Raw genomic sequence first — 27,936 nt, 5'->3', positions numbered from 1 at the left:
CTGACATAAGAGGAATGTTGGGAGCCACTTTTCTCTCACAAAAACTGCAGCTACACTAACTGCTGCAGGAATTTACAGACAGAATTCAATTTCTAAAGAGAAAATTTAAATTCCTTGAGTTACCTCATTCTCTTCTTCCCTTTGCAGCTGCCCCGTGATCGTGTGTTACTGCGCACGCCTCAGGGTGTGCTTTTAGGCCCAGTGACACCAGCTGATGGTGGGCTCTACCAGTGCATAGGCACAGAGAACAGATTCCGCCACACACTGCGCCGTCTTCGGTTGCACATACTTCCACATGCCTTGCTGGAGGGGGCCATCACCCAGGAGGCCCCTGCTCTTGGCATTTGCGAGAGCTACTGGCGACAGCTCAACAAAGGTCAGGATACACGGCGTAGTCGGAGCGGCCGCCAGTCCCACACTGGACCTAGTCTGTGGGACTCGGAACAGCAAAGCAGCTGGTACAGAGCCACCCAGCACTCTCTGAACTGGACCAGAAGTAGTCCCCAGCACTCCCAAAGAAGCAGCAGCATCAACAGCAGTAGCCGCCGCCGCCAGCACCACCACCGCTCCAAGCCATGGACAGGTCACCATTCCCCTCCTCGGAGCTGAGCTTCATGGGAGGGGAAAGAGTGGGGAGAGGATTTGAACCCACGTTCTCTGGCGTGAGAGAATGACATTCCAAGGGACTCTTTGTAAGAGATGGGTGGATACAGAGATGCGGGAAACCTCTCTCCTCCTCAATCCGAGGGGACAGCACTGATGCTAATAATGTGTGTTGTGTTGTGTGTCCAGGCTAATTCCAAGGTTTTGCAGGACCAAGGCTCACTGGCTTTTCCCACAGCTGTAGATATATGACCAGTGCAGATTCCAGGGGCTTTGGTTTTAGAGTCTATTTTTTACAATGCTCATTCACTCCCACCCACCTACCATCACCACCCCCGCTAACAACTGTTTTTCCTACTGTGATAAGAAAATGGTGGGGCTTCCTTCAACATTAACCTCATGGTTTATTATCCCTCTGTTACAGGAGCAGACTGCAGAGAATAAAAATGCCAGTTTATTTTCTAAACAAAATGCAGAGGGCCATGGTGAATTTCTGAAAGTAACAACATTCCTGCACAGTGATCCTAAAATTATATTTAAAATGTAGTTGTAATGCCCCATCCAGTTAGATCAAAGAATGGGAGGGGTCAACATCAGAGAAGGATAAAAAACATGTTATTAAGCTGACTTTTACCTTGGCTACAACACAGGTATAAAACTGACCCTTACCCTTGAATGGAAGTAATCAACAGGCAAATCTATCCTAGGTTTTGTCTGGTCTCTGGCCAAATAAGCAAATACAGTTAATTTGCTTGAGTGGGCAGACCAATTGCTCTGTATATTTCAATATCCAACTTAGGAAAATACTTTTATTAAGTGAACCAAAATGTTATAAAGGTTTCAAATTCTTTAGAATGCTTCTTCAGGTAAACAAAAGCAGGGAGGGGAGAATTGACTAGTGCTAAAACCATGGAGACTACATTTAGTCAGAATCTTAAGATGGAATGTGGGAGGATGTAGCAGACATTCAAATGAAACACTGCTAGGTGTGCCTTTTCTCCCAGAAACCAGATGCAACCTGAAACCTGCACTATAGCATTTTATTTAATGTGCTTTATATACCACTTAATCATCAAAACCTCATTGAATCATGTAACTGTTGCATTGGGAGGGTTCCCGAAGTCATCTAGTCCAAGCCCCTCCAATAAAGGAATCTCAACTAGATCATACAGTTCTTTGCCTTGGCAATGGTTCCCGCAAACACTGCTTATCACCAACAGAATGGGTGCATTTATGCCTTTTCCCATCCTTGGTGGATTGACTGGGCTCTCATTTCCTCTTAATAGTCTGGGGAAACAAGTCATCAGGCTCAAGTCTCTCATTTTAATGTCTACCGCCTCCTTCTACATGCCACCAAAAGATTGACAAATGTTGGGGTCTACAGTCACGTCACGTCCCCCGCAGCCCCCTGCTTTGCTTGCCATCTAGCCTGATGAGAGTGTTCTGGATAACAATTTTGTGAGAGTTTGGTTGGGTTAAGTTGTTGCTCTAATGTGAAGTTTGGAATTTTTCTTACAAGACAAGGCTACTTTTGCTTACTTTTTTTTAGCCCTGTATAAACTGCTTGTTGAACTGAAATGCAGTTTCAACAAGCAGTTCCAAGGCTTTGGATTGCAGGTTATTCAGATGATTGGAGTTCTCCAGCTTCTCTGTTTTGTCTACAGCAGGAAAGTCACCCTTTTACATGTTCTGTGTGTGCAGACTCCTCCCCACGGTAGGGTAACTGCCTTATGCCTCAATTGTAGGAGGGTTCTTCCTACACCACTGCACCCCCACCTTCAAGTGCTGGACCAAGGAGGAAGGGTAAGAGAAAAACCTAGCAATGGTGCTACAAAGGCACCGGAAGGACATGTATCCAGCTCAAGAACCAAAGGTTTCCCTGATGGATCAAGCCCCATCTAGTTCAACATTTTGTTTTGCAGAAGCTGCTGGAAACAATAGCCATCTTACCATTTCCCCCCCCCCAAAAAAATCTGGTGTTCCAGAATACTGTTTTGGCACATGTAATTTCCATTAAGCTTCTATTGTTGATGGGTAGCAATAGCTCAGTCCTCCACACATTTATGTAATCCTTTTTAAAAGCCATCAAAGCTTGGTGCTATTATTATAACAACTAAAAGCACATTGTGTAGGTTAGTTACACATAGCATAAAATAGTATACACCTCTGTGGAGGCCCCTTTTGAAGCTTTGCCCTGACTCCTTGGAATTTCACCATTTTGAACAAGTTGGTGTTATTTGCAGAACTTTACTATTTACTATTCCCTGCCTACAGTTTGATTAAAAATATTACATAGCATCAATTCTAAGAGGGACACTTAAAACACTACTGGCTGCTCTTCTTCATTGTGAAAACTACTCAATCACGCCTACCCTTTGCTTCTCCCTGCTTTATAGCCAGTTACTGGTCCATGGGAAAATTATTCCTCTCATCTCTGACTGCAAAGCTTTCCTAGGAAGCTATGGGGAGGGACAGTCAAGAGCATTCTGGAATTCCAAGCATCCAATGCTGTTTGGTCTTAGCTCTGTGTTTGAGACACTGAATTCCAAAGATGTTAAGGAGGCAAGACTTCCTCCATGTTGATTCATCACCAGGAAGGCCAGTCCTATGTAGACTTAAGTATCTTAGTCTTAAATAATGCTTTCTACCAGTTTACCTGGGGAAATGGCTTTCTAATTTCCTGGATGTTTAAAAACCCTGTTATTCCACTGCCTGCCTTCAACTCCTCTCCAAAAAAGGGAAAAAATAATTTTCTTGTTTTTCACAAAATATCAACAATTTAATATTGGAGGAAAAATGCCTTGGTTAAAGTGTCATGCAGCCCAGCCGATGTTAATTTTTTATTTGACAATTGAGTTCTGAAATATCATCCTTTCTCACCTCTCTTTAACATAGCTTTTCAGGTGCACTCTCTGTTAAGTCTCAAAGATCATTACAGTGAAGACTGACACAGAAAAATCCATTAACCTGACTCTGTCTTTGTTCAGTACCCTTTTGTCATCTACTGGTCTTTCTACTTCTCTGGGTTTTTTGGGGGGTGGCAGGACTTCTGAAGTATTAAAAAAAAGTTTTAAATATTCATTTTCAGAGCCATAACACTATCCCCATCAAATTCCTTCTTTGTGTCTTATTGGCAACGTATGTATGTTTGGCCTAAAGGGCTTTCTCTTCTCTTGGTGATGTGCAATTCACTACTGGAGGGAGAGCAGGGCTTACTACAGCTAGGGTAGGGGAAACTTTCTGTCAGAAACCATGTGCCAATGATGGGCCAGGCTGCTGCCAAAAATGGGCAACCTTTTTCTCTATTTTCCTGCCACCCACTTCTCCCTAGAGTGGACTGCTAGGGAAATGGACAGATTACTCTTGCCAGAGGACTGAACTGATCAATTGTAGAATTTCCCATCCTCCTCCTCCTCCACTTCTGGTAGGTTCTCCACCATCACCAGCAGTATGGGATTTAGGCTGACAGCAACATGTGGCCCTTGGGCTGCAGGTTCCCTACTCCGGCTCTACAGTGACTATTAGGCACCTGAAAGAATCACATCACACTATTTTTTACTGAAAACTAGGGTGCCAGAACTCAGAATTTCAAAAGGAGAAAGCAGCTACTCAGGGCTTCTCAGTGCTCCACAGCTATCCTCCTACATAGCAGGAAGTTACAAGACAGGAGCAGTCACTAGATCTGTGCATGCCTACATTTTACATGACAACTGCTAAAAGCACCCCTGACGGATGAGGTGGCGCTCACCCCCAAAATCCAAGTAAGTTCATTAACCTCCAAAGTTTAATAATAATAAAAAAATCATAATACAATAAAATAACACACCCCTCCCTACCCTCAACAGCCCACCCTCCCCTGCTGGAAAAAAGGAAAAACACTAAAAAGAGAAAGACAAAAAGACTTTAGTGTCAGAGCCTGAGGCAGCATGGGGCCCATGATTTGGGGGTAGGAAGGTCAGGGTGTAGTAGAGGCTGGAGTGGAACGAGAAGATTCCTTGCCCTTTCCACCACCCTAAAGAACAAAGTGGTTACCCCAGTTCCTATAAAACCCAACAGGTACCAGGAGGATAGGGATGTTTGGGGAGAGCTGCCCCTCTGTGCAACAGGAGGCGCTGCCCCTGTTGTATCTAGGGAATGCTGGTACGAGGAGCAGGGCACTGCCCTTAAGAGGGCACCTGACTCCTTTTACTGCCAGAAGCAAGGAGCTGGGGATTTTCCCAGCACACACTGCTATCGCCACCCACAACAGGTCTCTGCAAGGCTCTAGTCCTTACAGCAACAGGGTGCACCCTGCTGCTTCCACCAAAGGGAACTGGTGGGTCCTGCATTTGGTGCCCATGGTGACCCCTGCAATGCCTCCCCCTGCCGAGGTATCAACAATACAAAAGGAGGAAAAAAGAAAATGAAATATTACATCATCTGAAAATAGTCTGGTGCAGGGCCAGTGCTGAGTCCGGGTGGGGGAGATCGTAGCCTCCAGCTTCTGGGACTAGGTGCCTCCCCCCCATGCAGAGTGCTAGTCAAACCAACAGGGTGACATGGGGCTACCAGAGTCCCTTGCAGTGCAGTATAGTCCAGGAAGGGGAAATCCAGGCATCATCTAGCCGTCACAACTTCTAGGAAAAAGGAAGACAGTTACTACACATTAACTATTCGCCTGACTTAAAAAAACCAAACACCAAACCCCTGATTGCCCCACTACTAGCTCAGAACATGCCCCATTCCACATTTACCCCAACTCCATTGTGGCTGCAATCTGTGCCTGCTGCAGGGGGAGCCCCACCCTGAGGCAGCGCTGAGTCTGCCCCCCGGATCTTCTTTGGCTCTAATTCCTCCTTGGGCAAGGGTGGGTAGTCGCCGCGCTCTGTCTTCCGCTTCCGCCTTCGCTCAGAGTCTCGGCTTCTCCCACGGGTGCCACGCCGCTCTGCTTGCTCCAACTGAAAAGGAACAAGCAAGAAAGCAGGGGCTGTCAAATCCTGTTTTTCTGATGCTTATGTGGGGTTATTATGTAGTTTATGCCTCTTACAGATAAACAGTGTAATATTCTAGCATACTGCAAGCTTTGGCTTAATTTCATATATATTTTTCGTGCCAGAACTACACCACAGGTGGAGATCTGTCACGAGGGCACTCATCTGTGCCTGTGAAGTTGCTGCAGCCAACTCACTCAAGGCTTTGCAAAAGTATTCAAACTATTCAGAAACCCAGTATTGGGTAAAAGTGAGAAATGTACTAAGTACAACAATGGGCAGGGTTGATTTCCTTGATGCCATATAGAGCAAGACCAGGGTGCTCCAATTCTGCCCCTGTGTGACTTCCAGAGAATATCACAACTGCTGCAGTTACTGCAGAATGCAAAAAGGGGGGGGGGGAGAAAAAGGATGGATTCAAAGCTAATCCTGTGCAGGTAATTCTAATATCAACATAGTAATCAGTTGCTTCTACAATGCTGTTAACTTATGACTCAGCCCCTCTGCACTGACCTGCATAAGCCCTTCTTCAGGCCCTTCACACAGGTAATGCAACTATAGGCACACTTATTCTACACCAGCGAAGTCTACCACTTATTCTAATAAACCACCTTCAGTTTTTCTGGATTCTAGATCTGCTCTCTGCTAGAGAGCAGGCTGGATAAAAGAAGCCATGTTAGGAAAACAAAGAATCTTGCAGCACTTGAAAGACACAATAAATACATTTTTAAAGGTGCCCCCAAGACATTACATTATATTTTTGTTTTTTGCTGTTAGCCGAGCACCATTTTGTTGAAAGGCAGGATACAAATGTAACATTATTATTATTATTTTTAAAAAGAACAACAACCAGCTGCTCAGTTCATGAGTGACTCCAGCTTTGATAAGAGTCCCTTGAGGTATGAATCTATTCCTAACTAGCTGGCCAGGCCACACGTTGCTGTGGCTCATCCCTGTGATCCCCCCCACCCTGTCCCGATTCATGACCTATCCCGTCCCCTCCTGCCCCCAACCCACACCCAGGCGAGTCCCCACCTCCATTCGGCCTAGTCTGTAAAGGCAAGCCTCCGTTCGGCCTAGTAGGGCGACCTGGTCCCTGGGGGCGGCGGGATCGGCGGCGGTGCAATCCGCGGGGTGGGGTGGGGGTTGTGGAGAGGCCTAGATCGGCAGCGGCATGATCCGTGAGGTGTGTGGGGGTGTGTGTGGAGTGGGGTGTTCCGTGGATGAAGTGGGATCTTTGCGACGGCAGGGAATCCCTGGGGAGAGGCCTGGTCTCGGCTGCGATCTCCGAAGCGGGCCTGGTTCCCTGAGGAGCGGCGTGGTCTTGGGCGTTTTATTCTCTGTTGGAGGCGTGGTCTCCGGGGCGTGAGGGATTGTGGGAGTATGTTTGTCCATTGTTCATTGAATGTCCACTGGAGGGTGCAGTTTTTTTGACCACAAATCCAGGTTTTTACCTGTGTTAGGTGTGTCAGCTCGTCAGTGTAAGTGCATGATTACCTGCTCTCATGTGACTCTGAGGTTGTGGCCAAATTTCAGGATGACTGGGTAAGTGCTTGTGGGAGAAAAGTGGGGAATAACACACATGCACCTACACCATTTATATATATATAGATTCACTGACAAATGCCACATCCAGGAGTCCTCCTCCAACACTCCTGTGATGAAGGAGGCCATAATGAATTCATGGCTAGTGAAAACAGTCCCGACAAATAAGGAATCAGATCAGGATTTCTGATAATTAGAATATGCCCCCAGAGGGGGGGGTATGGTCACTTACATCTAGCAGTTGGTGGAATTTGTCGAGCTGGGGAGCAGAAGCAGCCTGCAGCAGGCGCCAAATGCTCTGGCTCTCATCTAGCGTCACCTCCAGAAGATCTCCCTCCATTAGCAGCTCCTCCAGGGGTAGACGAATGGCATCTGTCACCTCCAGTACAGGGCCCTGCAGCCGTGGCAGGTAAGAGCAGAGTGTCTCCAGGTCTGTGAGAGGGGCAGAAAGGCAACTGAGGAGAAGAAACAGCTAGAATCCTCTGCTGCACAACAGGGCTAGGACTAATTTCCCCAAATAATTGTTAAACCAGGCAGACACCAAAGGTGCCTAAAAATAAGTGGAACACTCAAACTATAAACTCCCTGAATTCAAAGTGAAGTAGGGAAGCTGGCAAAATAAGGGCTTTACTAGAGAAATACCTGAGGCACAGGAGCCATTCTTTTCGGGAGCTGTGGAGTCTCCGTTCTCCAAGGAAACCTGGTTGAGGAAAAGGAAGGTGTGTGATGAAATGGACTTCCATGTTACAAATGCAGTTTCTGCACAGGAACTAATGTAGCCCTGTAGATGGTGACAGGGCACATGAGATTCACTTGAGATCATGGCAATCAAGGCAAGGCAATTCTAAAGGTGTATATTACATCACACTTTGTCATTTTCAAACCTTTGAGACAGAGTGGCTAAACTGGTGTGATGGCTTGGAATGCTCAGCTGTTTAAGGAACAAAGCAGTTGGCAAACCAGCTTTTGAAAGAAGAAAGTCGTAGGTTTGGGTGAGGCTGAAATCTCACACACAGTCTGAGGACTGTGAGGAGGTCCCAGAACATGAAACAGCTATGGAAATAGGGGTGCAGAATAGGCAATACAATGAGAGACCTGTAGAAAGTGTCAGGAGAAAAAGGCTTGCAAAAATGCAGAGAAAACTAGGAATTGAGGCAAGGGACTTATCAAGAAAAGGAGAAAAGGACACGGAATGAACTTTCCAGTGCTTAAGGAGAGGTGTTGCATACTAAGTGAGGGAGAGAGAGGAATGCTGGAGGAGGTGGCCCAGAAAGAGGGTGGCTAAAACCAAGTGGGACAAACTAGAAAGTGGCCTGATGAACCAATGGGTGATGGACGTGGGGCAAAATAACACACAGTGTCTGGCGATAGGACTGCACATTAATAGCAGGAAGTGGGCAGGCAGGAGTGTATAAGGGCTAGATGCAGGAAAATTCTGCCAGCAGTGGCTTCTCCTGTTATTATAGCAGTGTGACAAGGGAGATGAAGGCCAAGCAACAGGGGTGGGAGATGAATTTCACATATTGATCTGATTCAAATAATTATTTGGTTTCCAGAACAGATGAAAAGATTTAAGATTCAGAAGCTGGCAAAGAATCTTATTTTATTTTTCCAAGTGGCTCCATTCTCTTGCATATTAATGGTTCCAGCACTTCTTTTTGTAATAAGGAAAGTAGATTATTGTTCTTCCTCATCCCCGCCAATATTTTTGTTATTTTCATTTTTTAAAAACCCCAATTACCAAATTCTTCAAAGGCCTCAAATACATTAAAGTGTATTAAGAATTCTTCCAGTAGGTGCGGGCACTAACAAATGTACAACAAAAAAGTTCCTTATTGCAAAGGCTGAAAGGATGAACACCCACCATCCACTGACTACACAATCGTATGAAGATTTCACTGCTCTTTCTATATTGGAACATGTGGATAATAACCATGAATCTCATTTAGATATCTATTTGGACAGAAAATCTATACATTTACTTTTTATTGTTATTGCTAGCTGACATTTTTCCAAAATAAGAATATTCTGCCGCTAGAAAGCAAACACACCTATGTGAAAGACAAATACATGCACCACACTTACGCTCCCATCAGACTTGGCTAGTTAGCACTAAAAACCAGCCCATCTCTCCCTGTACTCACTTACCTTGGTCTGTTCATTACAGCTGCTCTCTTTGAGAGCACCTGCTTCCTTGGCCGAATCGCCAACCAGTCGCTGCCGCAGCCCCGCCAAACGCTCCAAGGTAGCTGCTACATCTGAGGAGGCTAGGAGCTGGCGGGCACGGTCCTGCCATGTAATGGCACGCTCTGTCAAGCACTGAAGAGCTTCACCCTCAGGCAGTCGCACAGGAAGCTTCTGTAGAGCTACAAGCAGAGCTAGGATCGTCTCCAGGCGGGGCCGGCGAGAGCGCTGGCACAGTGGGCAGAGGAATTTTGCTTCCCATTCCCACCATGCAGGAGAGGGGCGGGGGTTGCCAAGGCGGGGCCAAGCCACACAGGTGGTGTGGAACCAGTCCTGACACAGTTCACACTGCAGCATAGCAGGGCTTGGAGGCTGGGAACATACACAGTACTGGCCCCCAGGAGGACTGTGCGTTGATGGCACAGGCTTCTGGGCATTTGACTGACGTAGGCGTAGGATCCCCGCTTTCTCCTTCTGCTCGCCTTCTTTGAAAGCCAAGATCTGCTGGCACAAGGTTACATAGTCGTGATTACGTAGAAGTAAAAACTTAAGCAAAATCCCATTCTCCTCACTAGAACCTAATTTCCTCTTCTCCAAACAAGGTACTACTAGATTAGTGATGGGAAATCTGTGGTCCTCCAGATGTTGCTGCACTATCTGGCTGGGCAATTTATAGGAGCTGGAGGGTTACAGCTACCCCATCTCTGAACTAAAGCAAGTTATTAGCAAAAATCCAGACATGCTACCCATTTCCCAGATTCTTCAATATTCATCTACAAAAGCACAAGTCCACCATATCAATCTTTATATTTCAATAGCAATGCAGTCCTACTTGCTTTCAGAATCATTAAATTTTAAAATTGGACCTCAGCAATATCCAAATCATTGCTATGATTTTATTGAATTGTATTAATCATTTTGATGAATTTGTTGTTTGCTTTATTCATTTGTTACTGTGTTTGATAGTATAGTGATTGCAATGTCTGTTGTTTTTTAATGCTATTGTGATGATTGTAAGCTGCTTTGAGCTCAGAAATATTAGATCAAATCAATCACCATCACAGGTGAAGAAACAATCCTGCCAGCCTGGGGCTAGTTCAGAACCAACACCTCTCACAGGAGAAAAGGCCCCAGATCCCATTCATAACACAAATAGCCCTCTCAAGCCAGCCACTCACAACGGAGCCAGGGTCCCTGAGGTCTTGTGCTGAGAGGCCCAGGCTTTCTGTATCAGATTTGTAAAGGCCTGGTTCCTTCTCCCGCTGCCACTTGGTACGTTTGACACTGTCCGAGTCGGCATCAGCACATGGGCACAGCACCTGGGAGAAAGAGGTGAGGTATGAAGTCTTTTGATTCAAGAGGTCAGGCCCTAGAATGGCATCCACCCATCTCACACGCACAACACCATCACTAACCTCAAGTAACGTGTAACAGGAATTCTTTTTTAGGAAGGTTTTGGAGGCCTTTTCCCGCCAGGAATGCGCAGTAGCCACTTGCACTTCTAAGTGACGCAATTCCTCCAGACGCACCGGCAAATCCCTACCCACAGCTACAAGCCCCTCCAGGTCATCCAGGCAAGGATAATGATCCCCATTCTGTAAAGAGGTTATAGCACATATTGAAGAGGTTATAGCACACAATGACAGATTCTGGGGCCTTTACAGCAAAGTTACCCAAATCCTCAGGGTTACAGCACACCTGGATCTCCTCAACATCAGCAATCCAAGCCTGTGCCTTAGAAAGAGCCTCCTTGAGTGACAGGATATTGGGCAGGTGCACTGGGATGTTCTCTGCCTCTTTGATGATGGCCTCTAGTGTAGCTGGTGGGTGCTTCTGCCTGCAAGTGATGGGGAGGGAAGTCGTCAGACAAGGATTTTCATGGGCATGTTTTGGCACGTAAACAAATAATTAAGTTCTGTTAAGGTGAACCCTCCCAACAAGAGCTGTGGATACTCGGGCATCTGAACTCCTCCCTATCAACAATGGTGCTTAAACCTCACCTGGCCTCCAGGCACATCTGGGCTTTTTCCTCCCAACGCTGGGCAATAGTGAGTAACTCCTGTAGTTCAGCCATGGCTTTGTCCACAGCAAGGCTAGGTGCAACCCCACAACCAGAGGTGATGAGTGCTCTCATAACAGATAGAGTGACTTTATCTTGGGGTGAACGCAGAGTCTGCTTGACCTCCTCCAGCCAGACAGCCTGTTGCACCTGTCTCTCCAGTAGTTCCATCTCTGGCACCTCCACCCCTAGGCATGTTCCCTGAGCCAGCAGTCTGTGCAGCTCTGGGGAGTTGCCTGGGAGATCCTGTAGAGCTTCCTGAACCTCAGCTTGGAAAGCTTCCACCTTCTCCAACACACCCTAGAATATGATACATATCATCAAGTCAGACAGATTCCTTTACAGTCAGTCAATGTTTCACCTAGAAAGCAACACCAGTTATCAGTGTTCCCAGTGGACCACAATGTATCTCCAGTTGTGGCAGGGGGCCACAATACACCACCAATTATCCCACCTGGACTTCTTTGATTTGATGCATGACACAAGGCAAGTTGCTCATTTGCTCTAGGAAAACACGTAATTCTTCCACTGTCATATGGACTGATGGTTCTCTGTAAGAGCAAGCAGGAAAAAGGACAGAATGCACTTAGCAGCTATAAAGAGAGAAACACAACAAAACTTGATCCCACAGAAAACTACTGAAGAAAACAGCCCTCTCACCAATACAGTACGATTAAAACAAAGAAGAGTATCCCTGCAGAAGAGGCACTCTGGGTAACGGACTGCCTCAGCCCAATGGACATATAAAGCTGGATGCAAGACTATGCCACCTACACTTTATATTGTTGTATATAAAACTCATTATCTGCAGTCTTCACTCACCCAGTTTCTTGGCTGCTTATCAGACCCAGGGCCTCCGAGACACACTTCTCTGCTTCACTCAAGCAGCTTTTGAGTCGATGAAGGAGCTCATTTTCAGGAAACTTCCTCTCACGCGCCTCAGACTCTAGGGCACGCAATTCCTCCAAGGCTGCAAGAGCAGACACACTCCATGAAGTTCAGAGCCAATTACACTTCTTCAGCTACACCTCCTGCTATCAACCTCAGGAACCCAGTTCAGAAAAAAAGCCCATGAGTTGCCAAAAGCTTTCCAACCATGGTGGGATTCTTGTCTTCTCAATCAGTGGGTGACACGTTACCTGATTCTCAGCTCCTCCATCACACTCATTCTGAATTTTATGCTTCAGTTCCCACTACCATGTCTCACTTGTCACTGCTTTTCTCAAAAGAAAAGCAGTGCTTTCTGCTCGCATCATACTTGAACCTGTATGCAGGGCCTTGGGGGATAATTGCACACTTCCCCACTGAGACCATAGAGATTAACCTTATTTGTTAGAAGACACCAGTGCCTTAAGAAATAAGAAGCCCAAGGAAAAGGTCACTTACTTCTTTTGCGTCCATCTTCAACTTCCAAAGCAATTCGAACCTTGTTGGCCCACATGTCAAAGCACTCTGCTCGAACCTTCAGCTTGTGTAACATGGCTGGGAGCTCATCCAGAGTGTACCGATACCTGAATGGAGGAGTAAAAAGAAGGGATCAATCTGATCTCAAAATCAGAACAAAGCTCACAAACGTCCATTCATCAACCCTCAAATCATGCCTAACAACCTCTACTGAAACTATTATTTCCTCCTCTCACAAAGCTACACACCATCTTTTTTTTAAGACTTTGAATGCACCTACAATTTATTTTAGTGTCAATCTTTCCATCACTTTCATTGTGTTGTAGTTACTAATGGCTACTTCTTCTCACTTCCAAGTTAGGATCTCTGAAAAAGTGAAACCTGCAGCATTCCTATTCTGCAGCCTTTTTACAGACAATAGGTTTATAGGAGCACTCTTTTAACACAGTAATGAGGTATCCTCCAAACTTCCACATGCAAGCCTGAAATGTCAGGCAGGCACAGATGTGCCATTATCTTACTATGTTTTCAACAGGTTTCCCAAGTCCACCCACCCCTTTACCCCAGGGTGTTTCCCAACCCCAACATCTGAGTCAGGGTACCAAGATGCCGTCATGTGGACCATTGGGGTAAAAACATCACTCCTAGGATAGTTGTGACTGTTGCCAATTTTGTGCTAGACAGGTGGCTGCCTCTGTTAATTTCATTTTTGAATGAAGTGTGATAGTCATGACAATTTCACGTATACAGAAGCTAAGCCTAGTAACACTTCAGGAGTCATAAACCATACATTTCCATGTGTCCAACTCAGCACCTCCTCTAAAGTGACACAAAGAAGACAGTCTTAAGATCTTAGCTGCTTTTTTTTAAAAAGCAGTGTCACATTTTTCCAATGCTGCTATAATACTCAAATCAATGTAAAACACCTAGTTCAGGCCTTCAACATTGAAAGGGCCAGTCAGCCAGATGCAGGATAACAAATACAAATAAGGGGTGTAGACAAAGAACTTGCTCAAAATAACTCGTTTACATGTTTTGCAAAGATTTATCTTTTTGCTCTGGCTGGTTAAATTACCTGATTTCTTCTTTTCATGTGCTTTTATATTGATGTTTTATTGCTTTTATGTAATATTTTTATTTATTGTTTTTATGTTACTCACAGCTTAGAGCTTTTTAGAAGTCTAAAGTGGTTTATAAATGCATTTAAATGAACAAAGCAGTCTGCTTCTTTCTGCCCACCTGAGGTACTGTTTGCTGCTGGGGCACTTGCAGAGGTCATTGATGTGGTAGAGGCAGACAAGACAATCTGGACAATCATAGCAAGCTAGTGCTGACAAGAAGCAGGTTGTCTTGCACTTGTCACATTGGCGCTCATCATCTGGGAGCAGCTCAAAGGCCTCCCGCTCTGCCTCCGTGATACCCTGGGGTGGGAGGAAACAATGATCAACTGCTCAGGCATCCACAGCTATCATACAATTGTTCCCTGCCCCTGCTTCATATAGGTGTCTACCCATCATATTTCCCTGCACCTTGTCAAGAAGAGCCTTGCGCAATTTGCGCTCCTCTTGCACCAGAATAAACATCTCTTTGTGCACAGCAGCTGCCAAGTTCAGGTCCAGCTTCTCAGGGCAAGCAGCCATCTTACAGATAAGCTCCTCATGTGAGAACACACAATATCGACGGAGGCGGCGGTAGTGCTCAATGCACTGACGACCAGCTGGCAACTAAAGAAAAAGAAAGAAGTCCATTTGTCAATACAACTGAGGATCTCTGGCTCCCAGGATTGTCAAGTGAACCTTACTCCACAGTCATAAACTGCAACCCACGTTCATCACCCTGAAGTCATTCTTTCTTACAAAAAAAATATTTCTAAAAAATGCAGAAATATGACTCACCCAGTCAGCAGTACAGAAGTTTACTGCTTCAGCAAAGTTATAGCCCTGGTTGAAACCACTGTGATAGGCTCTAGGGAAGGTAATGACAAACTCTCCAGCACACTGGTTGGTTCGGACAACCTGCAGAAGCATACAGGGAGAAGCAATGAGAACAGGGCAATGCAAGGGAGACACACATACAAGCTACTTAGACAGATAGATTACTCACTGGGACCCCATGAGCCATGAGTGTGTTGGGGTTCATGAGCGTTACCAACTGGTGCAACAAGTCTGGTTGACTCTCAAACAGTTCTGGGGTCAGCTTCTTCATTACATCTTCCAGATGTTCAGCAGCAAATGATGGGACCCCATACCAGGTTTTGGGCTCACCCCTGAAAAAGAAATTGAGTCAGGAAGTGCTGCTTTCAGCTATCCCTAAAATTCGGGAGAAGGCAGCCTGAGCATCCACTGATGTCAAAATGTCCCCTCAAGACATATGTTACTGAAGTGTATAGAAAGAGGCAAATTTTGATTATTTCAGACAAATTTTGTCTCTCAAACTGGTTCACATCAAGGTTCAGAAACAGGTGGTGAAGGAAGTCAGAAAAAGAGAGGAAAACTGATACGAGTAACAAAAGAAAGAGTGCTTGCTGTACTGCTTATTTTAAAGGCTTATTATTTAAAGACTATATAATGTGAGCTCCATTATAGCAGAATTCTTTCTGAGGTCCTCTTAAATTCCATGCAAAGTGCCATGAAAGCGGACTTGTGTTCACTCTTTTCTCTTTCATCTGTCTTTCTATTTAGATTTAATAAAAATAAAATAAAATATTCTTTGACCCTTATTTGTGATTTTTAAATTTTTACTGTTTGTAATAGGGACTTACTTACTTCCAACTTGGGCAGCCTTTAAAGAAACCTTGCACTAGACAACAGATCCGGCCTCCAAGCCCCCTCCCCTCCCCTCCCCACCCCAGATGTCTTACCAGTGGAGGTAGTTAATTGAGTAACTCCAATGATCCTCGATGTGCCAGCAGAAAGCAGAGAACACCATGCCCACGTAGAGCCATGGAACCTTCATGCCCGAAATATCAGCATTTATGTGGCATAGCACTGATTGCTTCAGCACCGGCATGACATTGAGGTTCCAGCCGCTAGCTGCATACTCCTGCAATCACATGTAGAGAGCTAAGAAAGAGGGTAAGGCTAGTAGTACAATGTAAGCCTCAAGTTGCAAAGGGTGAGAGGCTTAAGATATGTAGGCAAGAGGACATCAGCCTTCAATAGGGTACACACCACTTCCTCTGGAGAGAGCTGCCTTTTGCCATCATTGATGGGGAAGCCACTTCCGAATTCCTTAGAATGGATATCAGCCCCATACTCCACTGTTACATCTTCTTCAATGCTGTTAACTAAGCGCCAGAACTCCTTTTCCACCAGCTCTGTTGGCACCATCTGGGAAAAGAAGCAGAGGAAGAAGTCAAGAATACAGACCCTACATTTTTAAACTCAAGACACTAGAAACTGCATGGCAGAATCTGCAACGAAAGAACAGGATGCTGTGTTCCTTCCTTCCAGCACCCAGCGTATTCCACAACCTTCCCAGAAATAAGTTGCGTCCTACTAGCCCACGGCCTAGCCTAGTGAGGGTACTGTGACTCACATGTACAGGCATATTGAAATAGTCCGCCTTGAAAGAATCTGCCATCTCGCCAAAGCTCTGTAGTGTGTACTCTCGAGTGGCCTGCTCAAACCCAAAAGCCTCTGGGGGGCGCTTGCATTCCTATGGAAGAACAAAGATTATTTGATTTTGTAATCAAGAACAGATTTTAGATCAGGCATCTTCACATTTAGACATGCAAGAAATGTCCACTGTGCCTGCTGTCAAGAGGCAGAAAGGGACCCCTTACCGCCATGACACATTTAGGACACCTCCAGACGCCTTTTGGAATTTCAGGTAAGGGGGGCAATAGGCAGAAGATGTGGTAGTTGTCATCACAGCCATCACATAACAAGAGCTTGTCATCCTCATCTCCCCGTGCACAGATACGACAAACAAAAGACTCAATCTGGAAGAAAATGGAGCAAACCCTAAGCAGTCATGTAAGAATCAAGAACATGCTAAACCCTATCAATGGTGTTTCTTTGACAGCAGCCATCACTGGATGTTCCAAAGGAAAGAGAAAGTACAGAACAGTGATTCAACTATTGTATACAAGCAGGCAAAGTGTGATGTAGGTCACATCTCCCGGCAACCAGCATCTATTAGTCAGTCTTGATCCATCCCATCACTGATAAGAGGAAAATGAGATCCTGAGACCTTGAACAAGAGAGAGGAGGTAACCCACGCTAGATGTCCTACTCCACCAACAAAGGAAGTATCCATTGCAAAGGCAGGAAATAGAGGGGCAAATGGAGGGCACCTGACTAATGAGTAGGAACACAGAAGATTCCACTTACAAACTGAGTGTTGTGGTTGCGACGTAGGCGCATTGTCATCTTGGTGCAAGGTTCTGGGCTGTGCCTCAGCTCCTCCTTCATGTTTGCATAGCGTCGGGGCGATGTGGGCTCCAGCTTAGTCTCTGGAACAGGGGCCTCCTCTTTCACTATCACTGTTGGAGGGCACTCAGGCATCTCCTTGTCTATATTTGGGGAGAAACAAACCTTAGGAATGGAGAGGGCTGACTCTGCCTCCGGCTTTTCAAATGCAGGGCTAGCTCACAATTCCCACCTTTCTTGCGCATATTCTTGTCCTTGGCCACAAGCCCCAAACCAAGCATTTTAGGCCCAGCACCATAAATCTGCAGTTTCTTCAGTTCTGGATTCTTCTCAATGTCTTCCTCTGTTGGCTCTGGCTGCAAGGAAGGTGTAATTAGAAAGGGGATAACAATATAAGGTTATCAGCCTTAAACTGTGTCACACTCAAAGAAAGCAGCAGCAAAGGAAAGCAACAGTAGAAGATAAACTGGGGAGAAGAACTGTTGCATAGGGAGAACTGGATAATGCAAGGATAGTGCTAAGCTGTGACCGAGCTCCTGGGTCAGAACCTCATACATATTGTGCAACAGAATTCTTGGGTCCATACATCCCTGATGTCAAACATGCCATACTGCAACATAAACAAAAGTCAAGAGTGTATTATGGGAGATTTAGTCTCCTTAGGCCATATTTCCCATTTTATGTGGTCTATGGACTTCCAGCCATGAAGCAGGATAAGTAAGAGTAAAAGAGAGGCAGGAGAGATGGACAGAACAGGAACTGTACCCATGCTTGAGGCGCTCGCTCAGGTAACAGAGCTGGGGCGCTGGGAGGCTCAAGGCACGATTCGGATTCCTGTAGGAGGACGACAAAATGAGTGGGGAGTAGGGATCAACAACAGGGCTGCAGGAATTTTAATGAAGGGAGTAGTACTGGATTGTAATGAAGGAGATGGCTGCCTGGTCTAGGACTTCTTTTTCTTGAACATCTAGAAATGAAAGGAATTAAGGTGCCTTACAATTGAAAGCCAGCTGCTACAATGCAGCTACAACTGGTTAGGCTTTACTCTCCCCTAGAATTCCCCAAGAATTTCAGGATAGTCATGGTGGGGGAAGAGGCAAGAAGGAGAGGAAAACAACCACTATTTTTTACCTCATTTTACTGATGGGAATCAAGAGAGGAACTATTCAGCAACACAGCAAAGCTTAAAATGTGGGAAGGGAGAAATAATCCCGAAATTTTAATTCTTACCACCCCTTATCCTCTATAGACACCCAAGGCACCTTAATGTAGATTAGCTAGCCCTTCACACCTTTAAACCATGCTGTCACCCTAGTTCTTTCAGAGTTTTGAGAGTAGGAAAATGCGGATTTTGAGCCATCCTTTCACTGTAAACAGACAAAGTGGGGATTCTAATCCATATTCATGATGAAGACCATGGAATCATGAGGTTATTTCAGATTAATTCATGCCAAAGATCTGACCTTTTTTGCGAGACATACCCCAATAAACTTCCATGTTCCTAAAGATGAGCAATTCCCAACCCCTTTACTATAATTGGTTGTGTCTTTCATTTTATGACTGAAAATATATGAGGTTACGCTCCAATTGCACACTGTTAAGCACAAGACTCATGTCCCTGCCAACCCTGAGAGAAGTTCTTAAAAGGTTGGGCCAAGGACATCCAAAATGTTGTTTGCTCTTCATGATCCTGCTCACCCCCTGAGATATGGCAGAAAGGTCTTGCTCCATGTCTTGCTCCATGCCTAAGGTAGGAATGGGGAACTCCTAACTTCTGAGCCAGATACAGTACAGTACTCAGTGGCCCTCCAGTTCCAATCCCACCCATCAGCTGTTCAGCAGGGAGTGGTTGAGAGGGAAAAATGCTTTGGTGTTTTGCAAAGTGTGCAAATGCAGGTCCTTTTTTTGTAAGAAGATCAGCCAAGAGGTGGTCTTGTGTTCCTGGCAAATATGCAAAAAGCGTCTGTACATATTGCAACTGAATGCATGAAATGAGGCTTTGAATAGCTGCAAAGCAGGGCCTTAAGTTCAGCCATGCATTGAGGTTGTCTGCATTCTTCTGCTCGTATTATAGGGTGTTTTTTTGTTTGCCTTTTGCAGTCAGGATAACGCAGGGGTCAGCAAACTTTTTCAGCAGGGCTATATATTTTTTTTGGGGGGGGGGGGAATGAACGAATTCCTATGCCCCACAAATAATCCAGAGATGCATTTTAAATAAAAGTACCCATTCTACTCATGTAAAACCACCAGGCAGGCCCCACAAATAACCCAGAGATGCATTTTTAAAAAAGGACACATTCCACTCATGTAAAAACATGCTGTTTCCCGGGCCGTCCGCAGGCCGGATTTAGAAGGCGATTGGGCCACATCTGGCCCCTAGTTTGAGGACCCCTGGGATAAAGGGTTTTGAAGAGCTTTTTTTTTACACTTTTAAAAACAAACTAGAAACAGTGAAACTAGAGTAGATTTATTAAGAATTAAACATACTCTTTCCATGGGAAATAGCTTTGCATGCAAGACTGTGTGTTAATATGATTGTGTGGTCTGGCTCCATCCACTTTGGGGGCTGGTGGCCCCACCCACTGCTGGAATGCAGCTGACAACTTCCCACTGGGGTAATATGGTTTTTCACCTGTGAGTTTTCCCTACCTCTGGACAAAAGGCTAGCAAGTGGCTATGCAGGACAGGGCTCCCTCACGTTGCAGCACCCATGCTCTGGAATGCTCTCCCTTGTGAGTCTGCTCTACCCTTCCCTCTACTAAAAGACAGCCTCTTTAGCCAGGCCTTCAGCTTGGAAGAAGCCATACTCCACAAACCAGCATATTTTTATCCAACTCTTAATGACATGGTGTCTGTTGTTCTTTTATTGAATCTTTATCATATTTTAGTTATTTTATTGCATGCCACTTTCAAAGAAGCTGCTGAAAAGCAGCTTATGCATTTTAATTAATAAAAATGCATTAACATACCTGTCCTTTGAACATGCTCTAAACAACTAGATACAACATTTACACATACTATACAGGTGCAAGAATAATCAGATTTTGCTTTCTTAAAACCAACCAACCAACAAAAAACAAAACTTTAAAAAAAACCAGACACACGCACAAAACTACATTCCAATAAACCTTTCGTGATTCACGGCTGACTAAGGCTTAAACCTACATTGTTAGCTCATAAAGATGAAGCACGCACACAAAAAAGTGAGGCAGTAAACTCTCATCTACTTGGTCTAATCACCATTCCTTTCTCTTCTTGCCATAGTAATTTAAAATCACTGAGCTTGTTCCTTCCAAAAGCAATGCTTTGTCCCAGAAGGGCCAAAGACAAACATTTCCAGTCTTTAAGACCTGTGAGGACAAGACTTCTTTATGTGGGAGGGATGCACTCCAACAGGTCTAGGAAGAAATAAGGCTTTCTGCAGAGTCAGGGAGATGCATGTGTGTAACAGCCCTGGGAGTTAGTGACTGGCCCAACCCAGAACAAAAATTGTAATTAGGGCTGAAGGTGTGTCTTATACTCACCTCCTGCTGCAGACGCTTGGCCCGACGCCCATAGCTGTTGAACTTGGATGGCTGAACTGATTGGCGCAATGGGATGCTGTGTGGCTTATACTCCTTGTCTTTCTCTTCGTTGTCAAATGGATGGGTATTGCACTGCTGGGGGAGAGTAGAATTAGCACCAAACAGACCTCATGACTACACCAACTACACCATCACTAGGGATCAGATAGCAAGTGCCTAACCCAGCTCTCCCACAAGAGATGTCCCACATGACATCTTTGTGCAGCTCAAGTCTCTGCCTTCCTGTCTACAAAAAAATCCTTTTCCAGAACAGAATAGTTCCCAAGGAGAATGCATTCAGGAGGTTCCAATCTTTCCTATAAGCATCTAAAATAAGAAGGAAATGGAAAGTGCAATGAGGTTTTAAGAGGTTGCAGAACACTGTTGTAATGAGATCTGCTACTCACCACCAAGTTGGCACCGGACTGGTACATTTCATAAGGGTAGATTATGCGTTCATAGTGGGAGCGAAGAAGGGATCCAATGTTCTTCCCCGATGGATAGGAAAGGCGTTGAGCCACTCGTGCCCACCGGCGATCTTTGCAGATAGCTTCATATCCACCTTCCTCCATCACAATCTGGAATACAAAAATATTGAGAAGTATTATTCCTCCAAAGCTTGGCTAATTTCACAAAATCATCACACAAAAGGAATGCATATTGCAGTATCATACATGGTTTTTCCTATCCCTGTCTCCAAATCACAATCCACAACAACCCAAGGCTGAGCCCTGGCGGTCACTTCACCAAACCAGTAATGAAATCCATCCATTCCACCACCCCTTTTAAACTTTACATATCTCCCATCTCTGTTTTTAAGGAATAGCTTACTTTCAATGGAGGAATCTAGTTTCCAACTTACTTTGCTGAGGCTGTACAAATCAAGGATTCGCCTTTCTACATTGGGGATTTTCAGTGCAGAACCTTGGATTTCCCAAAACTTTGCAATCTGGTCTAAATAGTTCAGCTTCACTCTGGTCTGTGCCTGGCAATAGGGACATGACAAACTGCAGTCAGCTTTTCTCATATCAATGACTTACATTAGTTTCTGACTTAATCATGAAATCTTTCAATCACCAGTTACTGACCTCTAACATATTTTCATGGTGCCACAATGAAATCAGTTTTGTAGATAGCAGACATGCTCATTGAACTGGTCTTAGACATGTGCACTATAGTAATATTTCAACTTTTCACATCTACATAGCTAAGATGTGAACCTTTTGACTACTTCACTCCAAAAATGAAGCTAGAGTCCTAGATTACCATCTCATACCTTAACTCCTTACAGCACAATTCTATGTAAGTAATTTTCAGTGCCTCCAACAGGGCTTAACAAGTGCATTTAGGATTGTAGCCTCAGGATGTTCACTCATTTCACCCAGTACAACTCAAGCTGCAATCCTATTACACATTTAAGTGGGAGAAAGAGTCATTGAATTCAATGGGGCTTTCTTCTGAGTAGACATGTGTATACCATCTTGGCGGTACCTTATGCACATAAATCCTTTGAAAAGTACAAGAGAAGAAAGAACAAGAGCATAGTATCAGAGATACTCTAATTAAAGCAATGAAGATGTAGGGAAACCCTTAAACTAAATTGTAAAACCATCAATACAAATAAATACAGGTGAAACTCAGAAAATGAGAATATCGTCAAAAAGTGCCTTTATTTCAGTAATGCAACTTATTATTTTTAATTTTTCTTTTAATTTTTACAAATGCTTTCTTTTGGAAAGTCCACAGTAATAAAACAAATAGTTACAATAATACAAAAATAAACAAAAATAAACATCGCTATTAAAAGGTAAAGGTAAGGGGACCCCTGACCAATCTAGTCGTGACCCCTGACCAGTCCAGTCGTGACCAACTCTGGGGTTGCGCGCTCATCTCGCCATTTCATTAATTACATTCCATTTATAATTGACCCGCCTAACGACAAATAATTACAATTACAACAAATAAAGGCTTGACATATCTTGCTTTGCATGTCATGCATCTATCTCACATATTGGTTTCATCTTTTAAGTTGCATTACTGAAATAGATGCACTTTTCGATGATATTCTAATTTTCTGAGTTTCACCTGTATACTTCATACAAAACTGACAGCTATTAAAACCAGAAATCCCACAATTTCTCATTATCCTCCAGGGTGCTCTCATATTTCTTGAATTATATTAATTTTGCTGCAATTTATTAAAGGCTTCTCCCAATAACCTTTTCCAGTTTCCAAAAAACAAGAAGGCACAACATCTCTCTTAGCTAGCCTATCTATCAAAAATGTGCAAGGAACCTTACAGTTCTCTGTCTCTACACTTGCAAGACTCACCTCTAGTTCATTGAGCCTCTGTATTCGTGGGGTAAACCGGAAGTTATCCACTTCCACAGCAAAGGGAGGCTGCCAGTCCTGAGAATGAGAGGGAAAGATGGTGCGGTTAGGATCCCAATGCTCTGTGTCCACACGTGTAAATCTTTTAAATCTAAACAGCAAGAGATTCCAGTACTTTTGCTCACAACACACCACCATGAGCAAGGATTAAGCTAAATATCTACATGCCTTGAAGCTCAGAAAGTACGTCTCACAGGATCTCATTTGATTTTAAGCTTACGACTGCTTAAGCACATTAAAAACAGGAAATCTTTGGCAGAAGGGGGAATACCCTTGATTTAACAATAAAACAGCCCCCCATACACAAGAGAGATCAAGCAGAGACACAGCTGACACTTGAAAGAGGCCTAGCTTTCCACATGGATGCCTCCTAGTGAAGCATGAATGCATTAGGCAGTGTAAAGTGGTGCGCATGTGTATGTCTTCATCTTGACCATTTATACAGATAGAAGCACAGGACATCATCAGTGTCTCTTTCACCCATGAGCAATATTCTTCCCCAAGGCACTGGACATACAGGAACTGAACTATGCTGATGCTGAGACACAGACACTTCAAGGGTGGGGCAACTGCTTATGGTCTTCAAATGCCAGACAGAAAGACAACGAAGGCCTGTGAAGGAGTGTGTGTGTGTGTGTGAGTGAGAGAGAGAGAGAGAGGAGGGAGAGGGAGCCAGAGACAGAGTGAGAGAGATTCACGGTTTCATAACAAAAGTGGGTCAAATTGATGGTTACACATTTTAATTTTGATCAGTTTGAACAGCCACCAGGATGTGTGTCCCTCCCCTTTCCAATATGATTCATATAAATATGTGCTATTTCTTGGACTTATGGCAGAAAATAATAGTATTTTATTGGTTTCTAACAGCATAACTCAACTAAAAAAAACTTAAGAAGCAGGCTAAGTTTGAAAATTCCTGTTTTCTCAGTTGCAAGGCATTTTATCATGTTGTTTCTAGTGAAATGCTTGCTTGAGGAATAAAGCAGATCTACAATGCCATACATTCTACTAAATGTTAGCACGCACACAAAATCATGACAAAGATATCAGACAGTAATGCCTCTTAAAATTCCAAAACCTAAAAATGGAAGAGGAAAACCAAATATGCCAACAAGACAACTCTTGGGCACCATTGTCCAGACTCACATCATTGTCCAGACTCACATCATTGTCCAGACTCACATTGTCCAGGTTCCCATCCTATTAAGCTTGACTACAGCAGAAACAGTCGAGATGGAAGACACTGACTAGTTTGAACTACTGCATATAGCTTTATAGAAACAAACATGGAACAAACCTCTTGTTCAAAATGTTCCATCTTACCTTCACAAAAAAGCTATTCACTGGACAGATGTTGGTACACTGACTAAAAACAATAGTGAAGAAGAGAAAGAAGGGTGGGTGGAGTTGTTTCAATAGCTTAAGCGGGACCAGAGGGCAAGAAATGCTAAAACAGATGGGCCCCCTTCCCCCTGCTCTAGACACACCTACCTGAATTCCATTTCACCTTCTCTTCTGGTCCCACAGAAGAATCAAAACTCTATGCAATGCCTTGTTTGATACAATCTCTGCTAGAAAAGCCTCATTGCTCTAAATAATGCTTACTAGCCTTTCCCTCTACTGCATCTTAGACAAAGTTTATGTCACTTGGACATTACAGAAATGCTTTCTGTTTGGGGTTTTGAAATCTGTAGGCTATGACCAGTTCCCGTGCATCAAGACAATACAACAGGGAAAGAACTAAATAACATACATGCAAATCAATAATATAAGCTTAACCTCATCACTGTTGAATGAAACTGTAGATGCTGCCATAGTGCAGTTTACAGCTGAGGCCCAGCAAGTGAAAAACTAAGAAATTCAAGAGACATCAGAATGTAGAAATAATCATGAAGTAATAGAAGCAGGAGATAACCCAATCTACAACTTCTACAACTTTGCGAAAGAACAAGCTCTACATCAAAACACACATTTCACCACATCTTGACTACTCAATCAGAAACCGAAGCCTCTTCCAAGCCCACAAAAATATGACAGAGGTGGATACAAAAATACTATGAAGACAGAGAACCAACATTTTTCCAAACAAAGCCAATCACTCCATCAACTTGCTCATCTACTCAACGTCCATTCACTGATGATGTCACAAGTGATGCTCCAATGTGAATGCAGATGGCTCAGCTCCCAAACAGCATGCTGGGCATCACTCCCTCTAGCATCCACAGATGCTGAGTATCCATTCTTATTAACATGCCAAGACAAGCATTCCAAACACTAAAAACACCTAATGTGGTGATCTTCAGGTATTGTTGGACTACAACCCCAATCATCCTTGACCTTAGGCAACTCTGGTTGGTGCTGATGGGAACTGGAGTTCAACAACCTCTGGTGGGCACTGGGTTGGCTCCCACTGCTATTGACTTGCTGGAAGTATGGTGGGAAGAACCCAAATATTTCAAACCCAACAAGGCCATATATCTTCCACTTCACAACTTTCCACAACTATGACAGCTCTCAATAATTTCTTTCACAAGTTACAACAGTCCCATACATCCTTAAAGTCATGTTATGCACACCCAAGCCCTGTCACTGGTGCTTCTTGAAACTGAACTCTCTCACCCACTGAAAGGGGAGTACCCCAATACAATTCTCACTCAATCTACTCCACTTGCTCACTGGTGGACACTAGCCCCAACGGCCCTCACCTGCTCTAAGCACCTGCATGTCGCACACCAAGAACCTGCTGCTCCAAATTCCGCATGCCCACTGGCAGGCACGAGCTGCTCCGAAATCCACAGTCGCCACCCAACTCGTGTCCCCTTGCCCACAGTATTCCATACTTACGGCAGGAGGGCGGATCTTGCAGATGCCGCTCTTCTCTGCGATGGGCCGGATTTTCGCAATGTAACCTAGTGGGTCGCTGAATTCTGCCCAACTGGGCTCAAAGACGGGACACTCGGGCGGCGGCAAGAAATCCTCAGGGGGCAACGGGGGTTCGGCTTCCCCTGCCCAGGCCGGGCCACGCTCCACCCACTCGCCTTGCTCTGCCCCCCACAGCCCCCGGTCCGCCTGGTCCGCCCCTCTGGGAGGCCGAAGAGCTCGATCTCCCCGGGGACCCCCATCTCCTTGCTCAGCCTTGTCGCCCCTGGGAGCCCCTCGCTCCCCCTTGGCACCCCGCTCGGCCTTCTCTGACCTGGGACCACGCTCCCCACAATCCCCGTGCTCCCAACTCTCGCCTGAAGGGCCTCTCTCCGCCCTCGAACCCCGCACCCCTCGCTCCCCTTTTTCCTCGCGAGGCGCCCAGTCTCCCTGGCCTTGGTCTCCCGCTTCGGTATGCTCCCCCAACTCCTCCCGGGACTCCATGCCCCCCGCCCGCTCCTCCCTCCCGGGGGCCCCTCAGGGGGCCATACCCGGCCCCTCCCCCTCACTTGAGCCGCAGGCCTGACTGAAGAGGGTGACTAGGCCGCTCAGCCGTAGCTGTTCCCCGGAATCGCCGCTCCCCTTAGCCTTGCTCCCGCCTCCTCTCCGGGGTCTCCCTGGTGCCTCTGCGGGCCCGGTGCCGCTCTCACAGCCCTCCCTTCCCCGACTCAAGGCCTGCCGGGTCCCCTCGGCCTGGCAGCAGCCGCCATCTTGGACTTTCTCAATACCCTCCGCTGAGGCTGTGCCATCAACAACAAAGCGTCTCCCTCCGCCACTCTCCTCAGGTGCGAAAGGAGCCTCCCCCAAATGTCGCCGCGCGCCTCTAAAATGACCTATCTCATGCAGGAACCCCCGGCCAAACGGCTCAGCCAAGTGCGTTGAGTTACGTCGGGAGCTCCAGAAGCAAAAGAAAGCAGAAGAAAAAGTCCCTCAGGGCCAAGGCGGAAGGATTCAACCAGCAGGGGAATGTGGTTGCTGGAACTCCTTGCGCACGTTTAAAGGGCCGCATCGCGCCTGCGCCAGAGAACAGAAAACAGGAAGAGGGGGGAGGACGATCGAGTGGGCGGGGCACGTGCTAGCCCCACCCATTCAGTTGTCAGAACAGCCTGAACCTCACAGCTGGTTCGATTCAGTTCAGTTTCTATCAGCAGGATCATTCGCTGTGTATTGTTGACAGATTACCTCATGCGGACTCCTTTAGGCGTATATGCGATGCGTTTAGGAACAAGGCCAAGTCAAACTTTTGACTCCTGATCCTTTGCAATCTATTGTTCAACTATACCTTGGTCCAGTAGCTGGCTTTTCCATTTTAATTGTAATCCATCCAACAGGGTTCAGCATGAGCTTCTTCAGGACACACAGGACAAGACAATCTTGTCCCTAAGAGAATTGCTATAATATAGAAGATTATTTATTGGCTATATTTTAAAGAAAAATTGTAGATAATAGTTCAAGCGTCTTGGTTTTCCCATGTTTGTGAAAACCACAATGCCCTCATAAAGATATGCATGTTTAAAGCTCCCATTGTAAAACAGGGCAAATCTTTCAACCCATGCTTGGTGTCAGATTTGTTTCTTCTTAGATTTGTACCCCGGCCCAGCAGTCGTCCTGGTGCTGGTCAGCGGCAATCTGTGCCTCATGCACGCAAGTACGGTAGGTGCCAGGTCAGGAGGTGGGGGGTGGGGGAGAGAGAGAAGGCTCCTGGTGGCCTAGAGCTGATGGGAGTTGGAATTCAAAAATATTTAGAATGCTGCAGGTTCTCAATACCTGTGCCAGACCACAGGTAAATATGCTTACTTCTCACCTTGCCCACCAACAGTTCTAGCCCTGCACACTGTCAGTATGCTGCCTCCAACATATTATCCCTGAGGGAATGTGGCCCTCACTGGAAAAAGAGTATCCTACCCTTTTAGGTACTAAATCAG

At 45.3% G+C, this 27,936-nt stretch overlaps 2 protein-coding genes across 14 annotated transcripts in view; one reads left to right on the top strand and one right to left on the bottom strand.

Moving 5' to 3' along the window:
* Positions 1–1,767, top strand: part of LOC118097497 (semaphorin-3F) — a 32,578-nt gene extending 30,811 nt beyond the window's left edge. For all 3 annotated transcript variants that reach the window (XM_035140371.3, XM_035140369.3, XM_035140370.3), the window contains exon 18: positions 148–1,767. In XM_035140371.3, coding sequence (XP_034996262.1) covers positions 148–609 — 462 coding nt within the window. In that variant the 3' untranslated portion in view covers positions 610–1,767. The remainder of the gene's footprint in view (positions 1–147) is intronic.
* KDM5C (lysine demethylase 5C) lies at positions 1,036–27,557 on the bottom strand. 11 transcript variants are annotated; one of them, XM_035140362.3, is made up of 28 exons: positions 25,937–27,557; positions 23,033–23,110; positions 21,564–21,686; positions 21,109–21,279; positions 20,663–20,797; positions 17,904–17,972; positions 17,371–17,494; positions 17,100–17,281; positions 16,550–16,708; positions 16,303–16,422; positions 15,936–16,094; positions 15,626–15,807; positions 14,869–15,031; positions 14,661–14,780; positions 14,295–14,489; positions 14,005–14,186; positions 12,748–12,872; positions 12,184–12,331; positions 11,816–11,912; positions 11,303–11,661; positions 11,001–11,139; positions 10,718–10,897; positions 10,481–10,621; positions 9,267–9,806; positions 7,761–7,818; positions 7,351–7,550; positions 5,337–5,540; positions 1,036–5,216 (listed from the first exon to the last, which is right to left on the bottom strand). In XM_035140362.3, exons 1-28 carry the CDS (start codon positions 26,453–26,455, stop codon positions 5,211–5,213), a joined length of 4,878 nt encoding a protein of 1,625 aa, XP_034996253.2. In that variant the 5' UTR covers positions 26,456–27,557; the 3' UTR covers positions 1,036–5,210. The 11 variants fall into 11 exon arrangements, with proteins under 11 accessions (XP_034996253.2, XP_088514490.1, XP_088514491.1 ...); XM_088658364.1 differs by having other exon boundaries at positions 9,267–9,803; XM_088658365.1 differs by having other exon boundaries at positions 20,663–20,794.
* Between the last annotated feature and the right edge of the window lie 379 nt (positions 27,558–27,936).

The sequence above is a fragment of the Zootoca vivipara genome, chromosome 15 (assembly GCF_965207765.1).
Source record: "Zootoca vivipara chromosome 15, rZooViv2.hap1.1, whole genome shotgun sequence".
Taxonomy (NCBI): Eukaryota; Metazoa; Chordata; class Lepidosauria; order Squamata; family Lacertidae; genus Zootoca; species Zootoca vivipara.
Note: the sequence above shows the minus strand (reverse complement) of the source record. Positions and strands in the feature narration are given on the sequence as shown.

Excerpts from the sequence above, each read along its gene's own strand:
- KDM5C (XM_035140361.3), bottom strand. The coding sequence starts at position 26,455 with ATGGAGTCCCGGGAGGAGTTGGGGGAGCATACCGAAGCGGGAGACCAA. Across the intron at positions 21,687-23,032 it reads AGAGGCTCAATGAACTAGAG|GCACAGACCAGAGTGAAGCT; the intron begins GTGAGTCTTGCA and ends CCCTATTGCCAG. Across the intron at positions 11,913-12,183 it reads ATAAGCAGCCAAGAAACTGG|AGAACCATCAGTCCATATGA; the intron begins GTGAGTGAAGAC and ends TTGCTCTTACAG.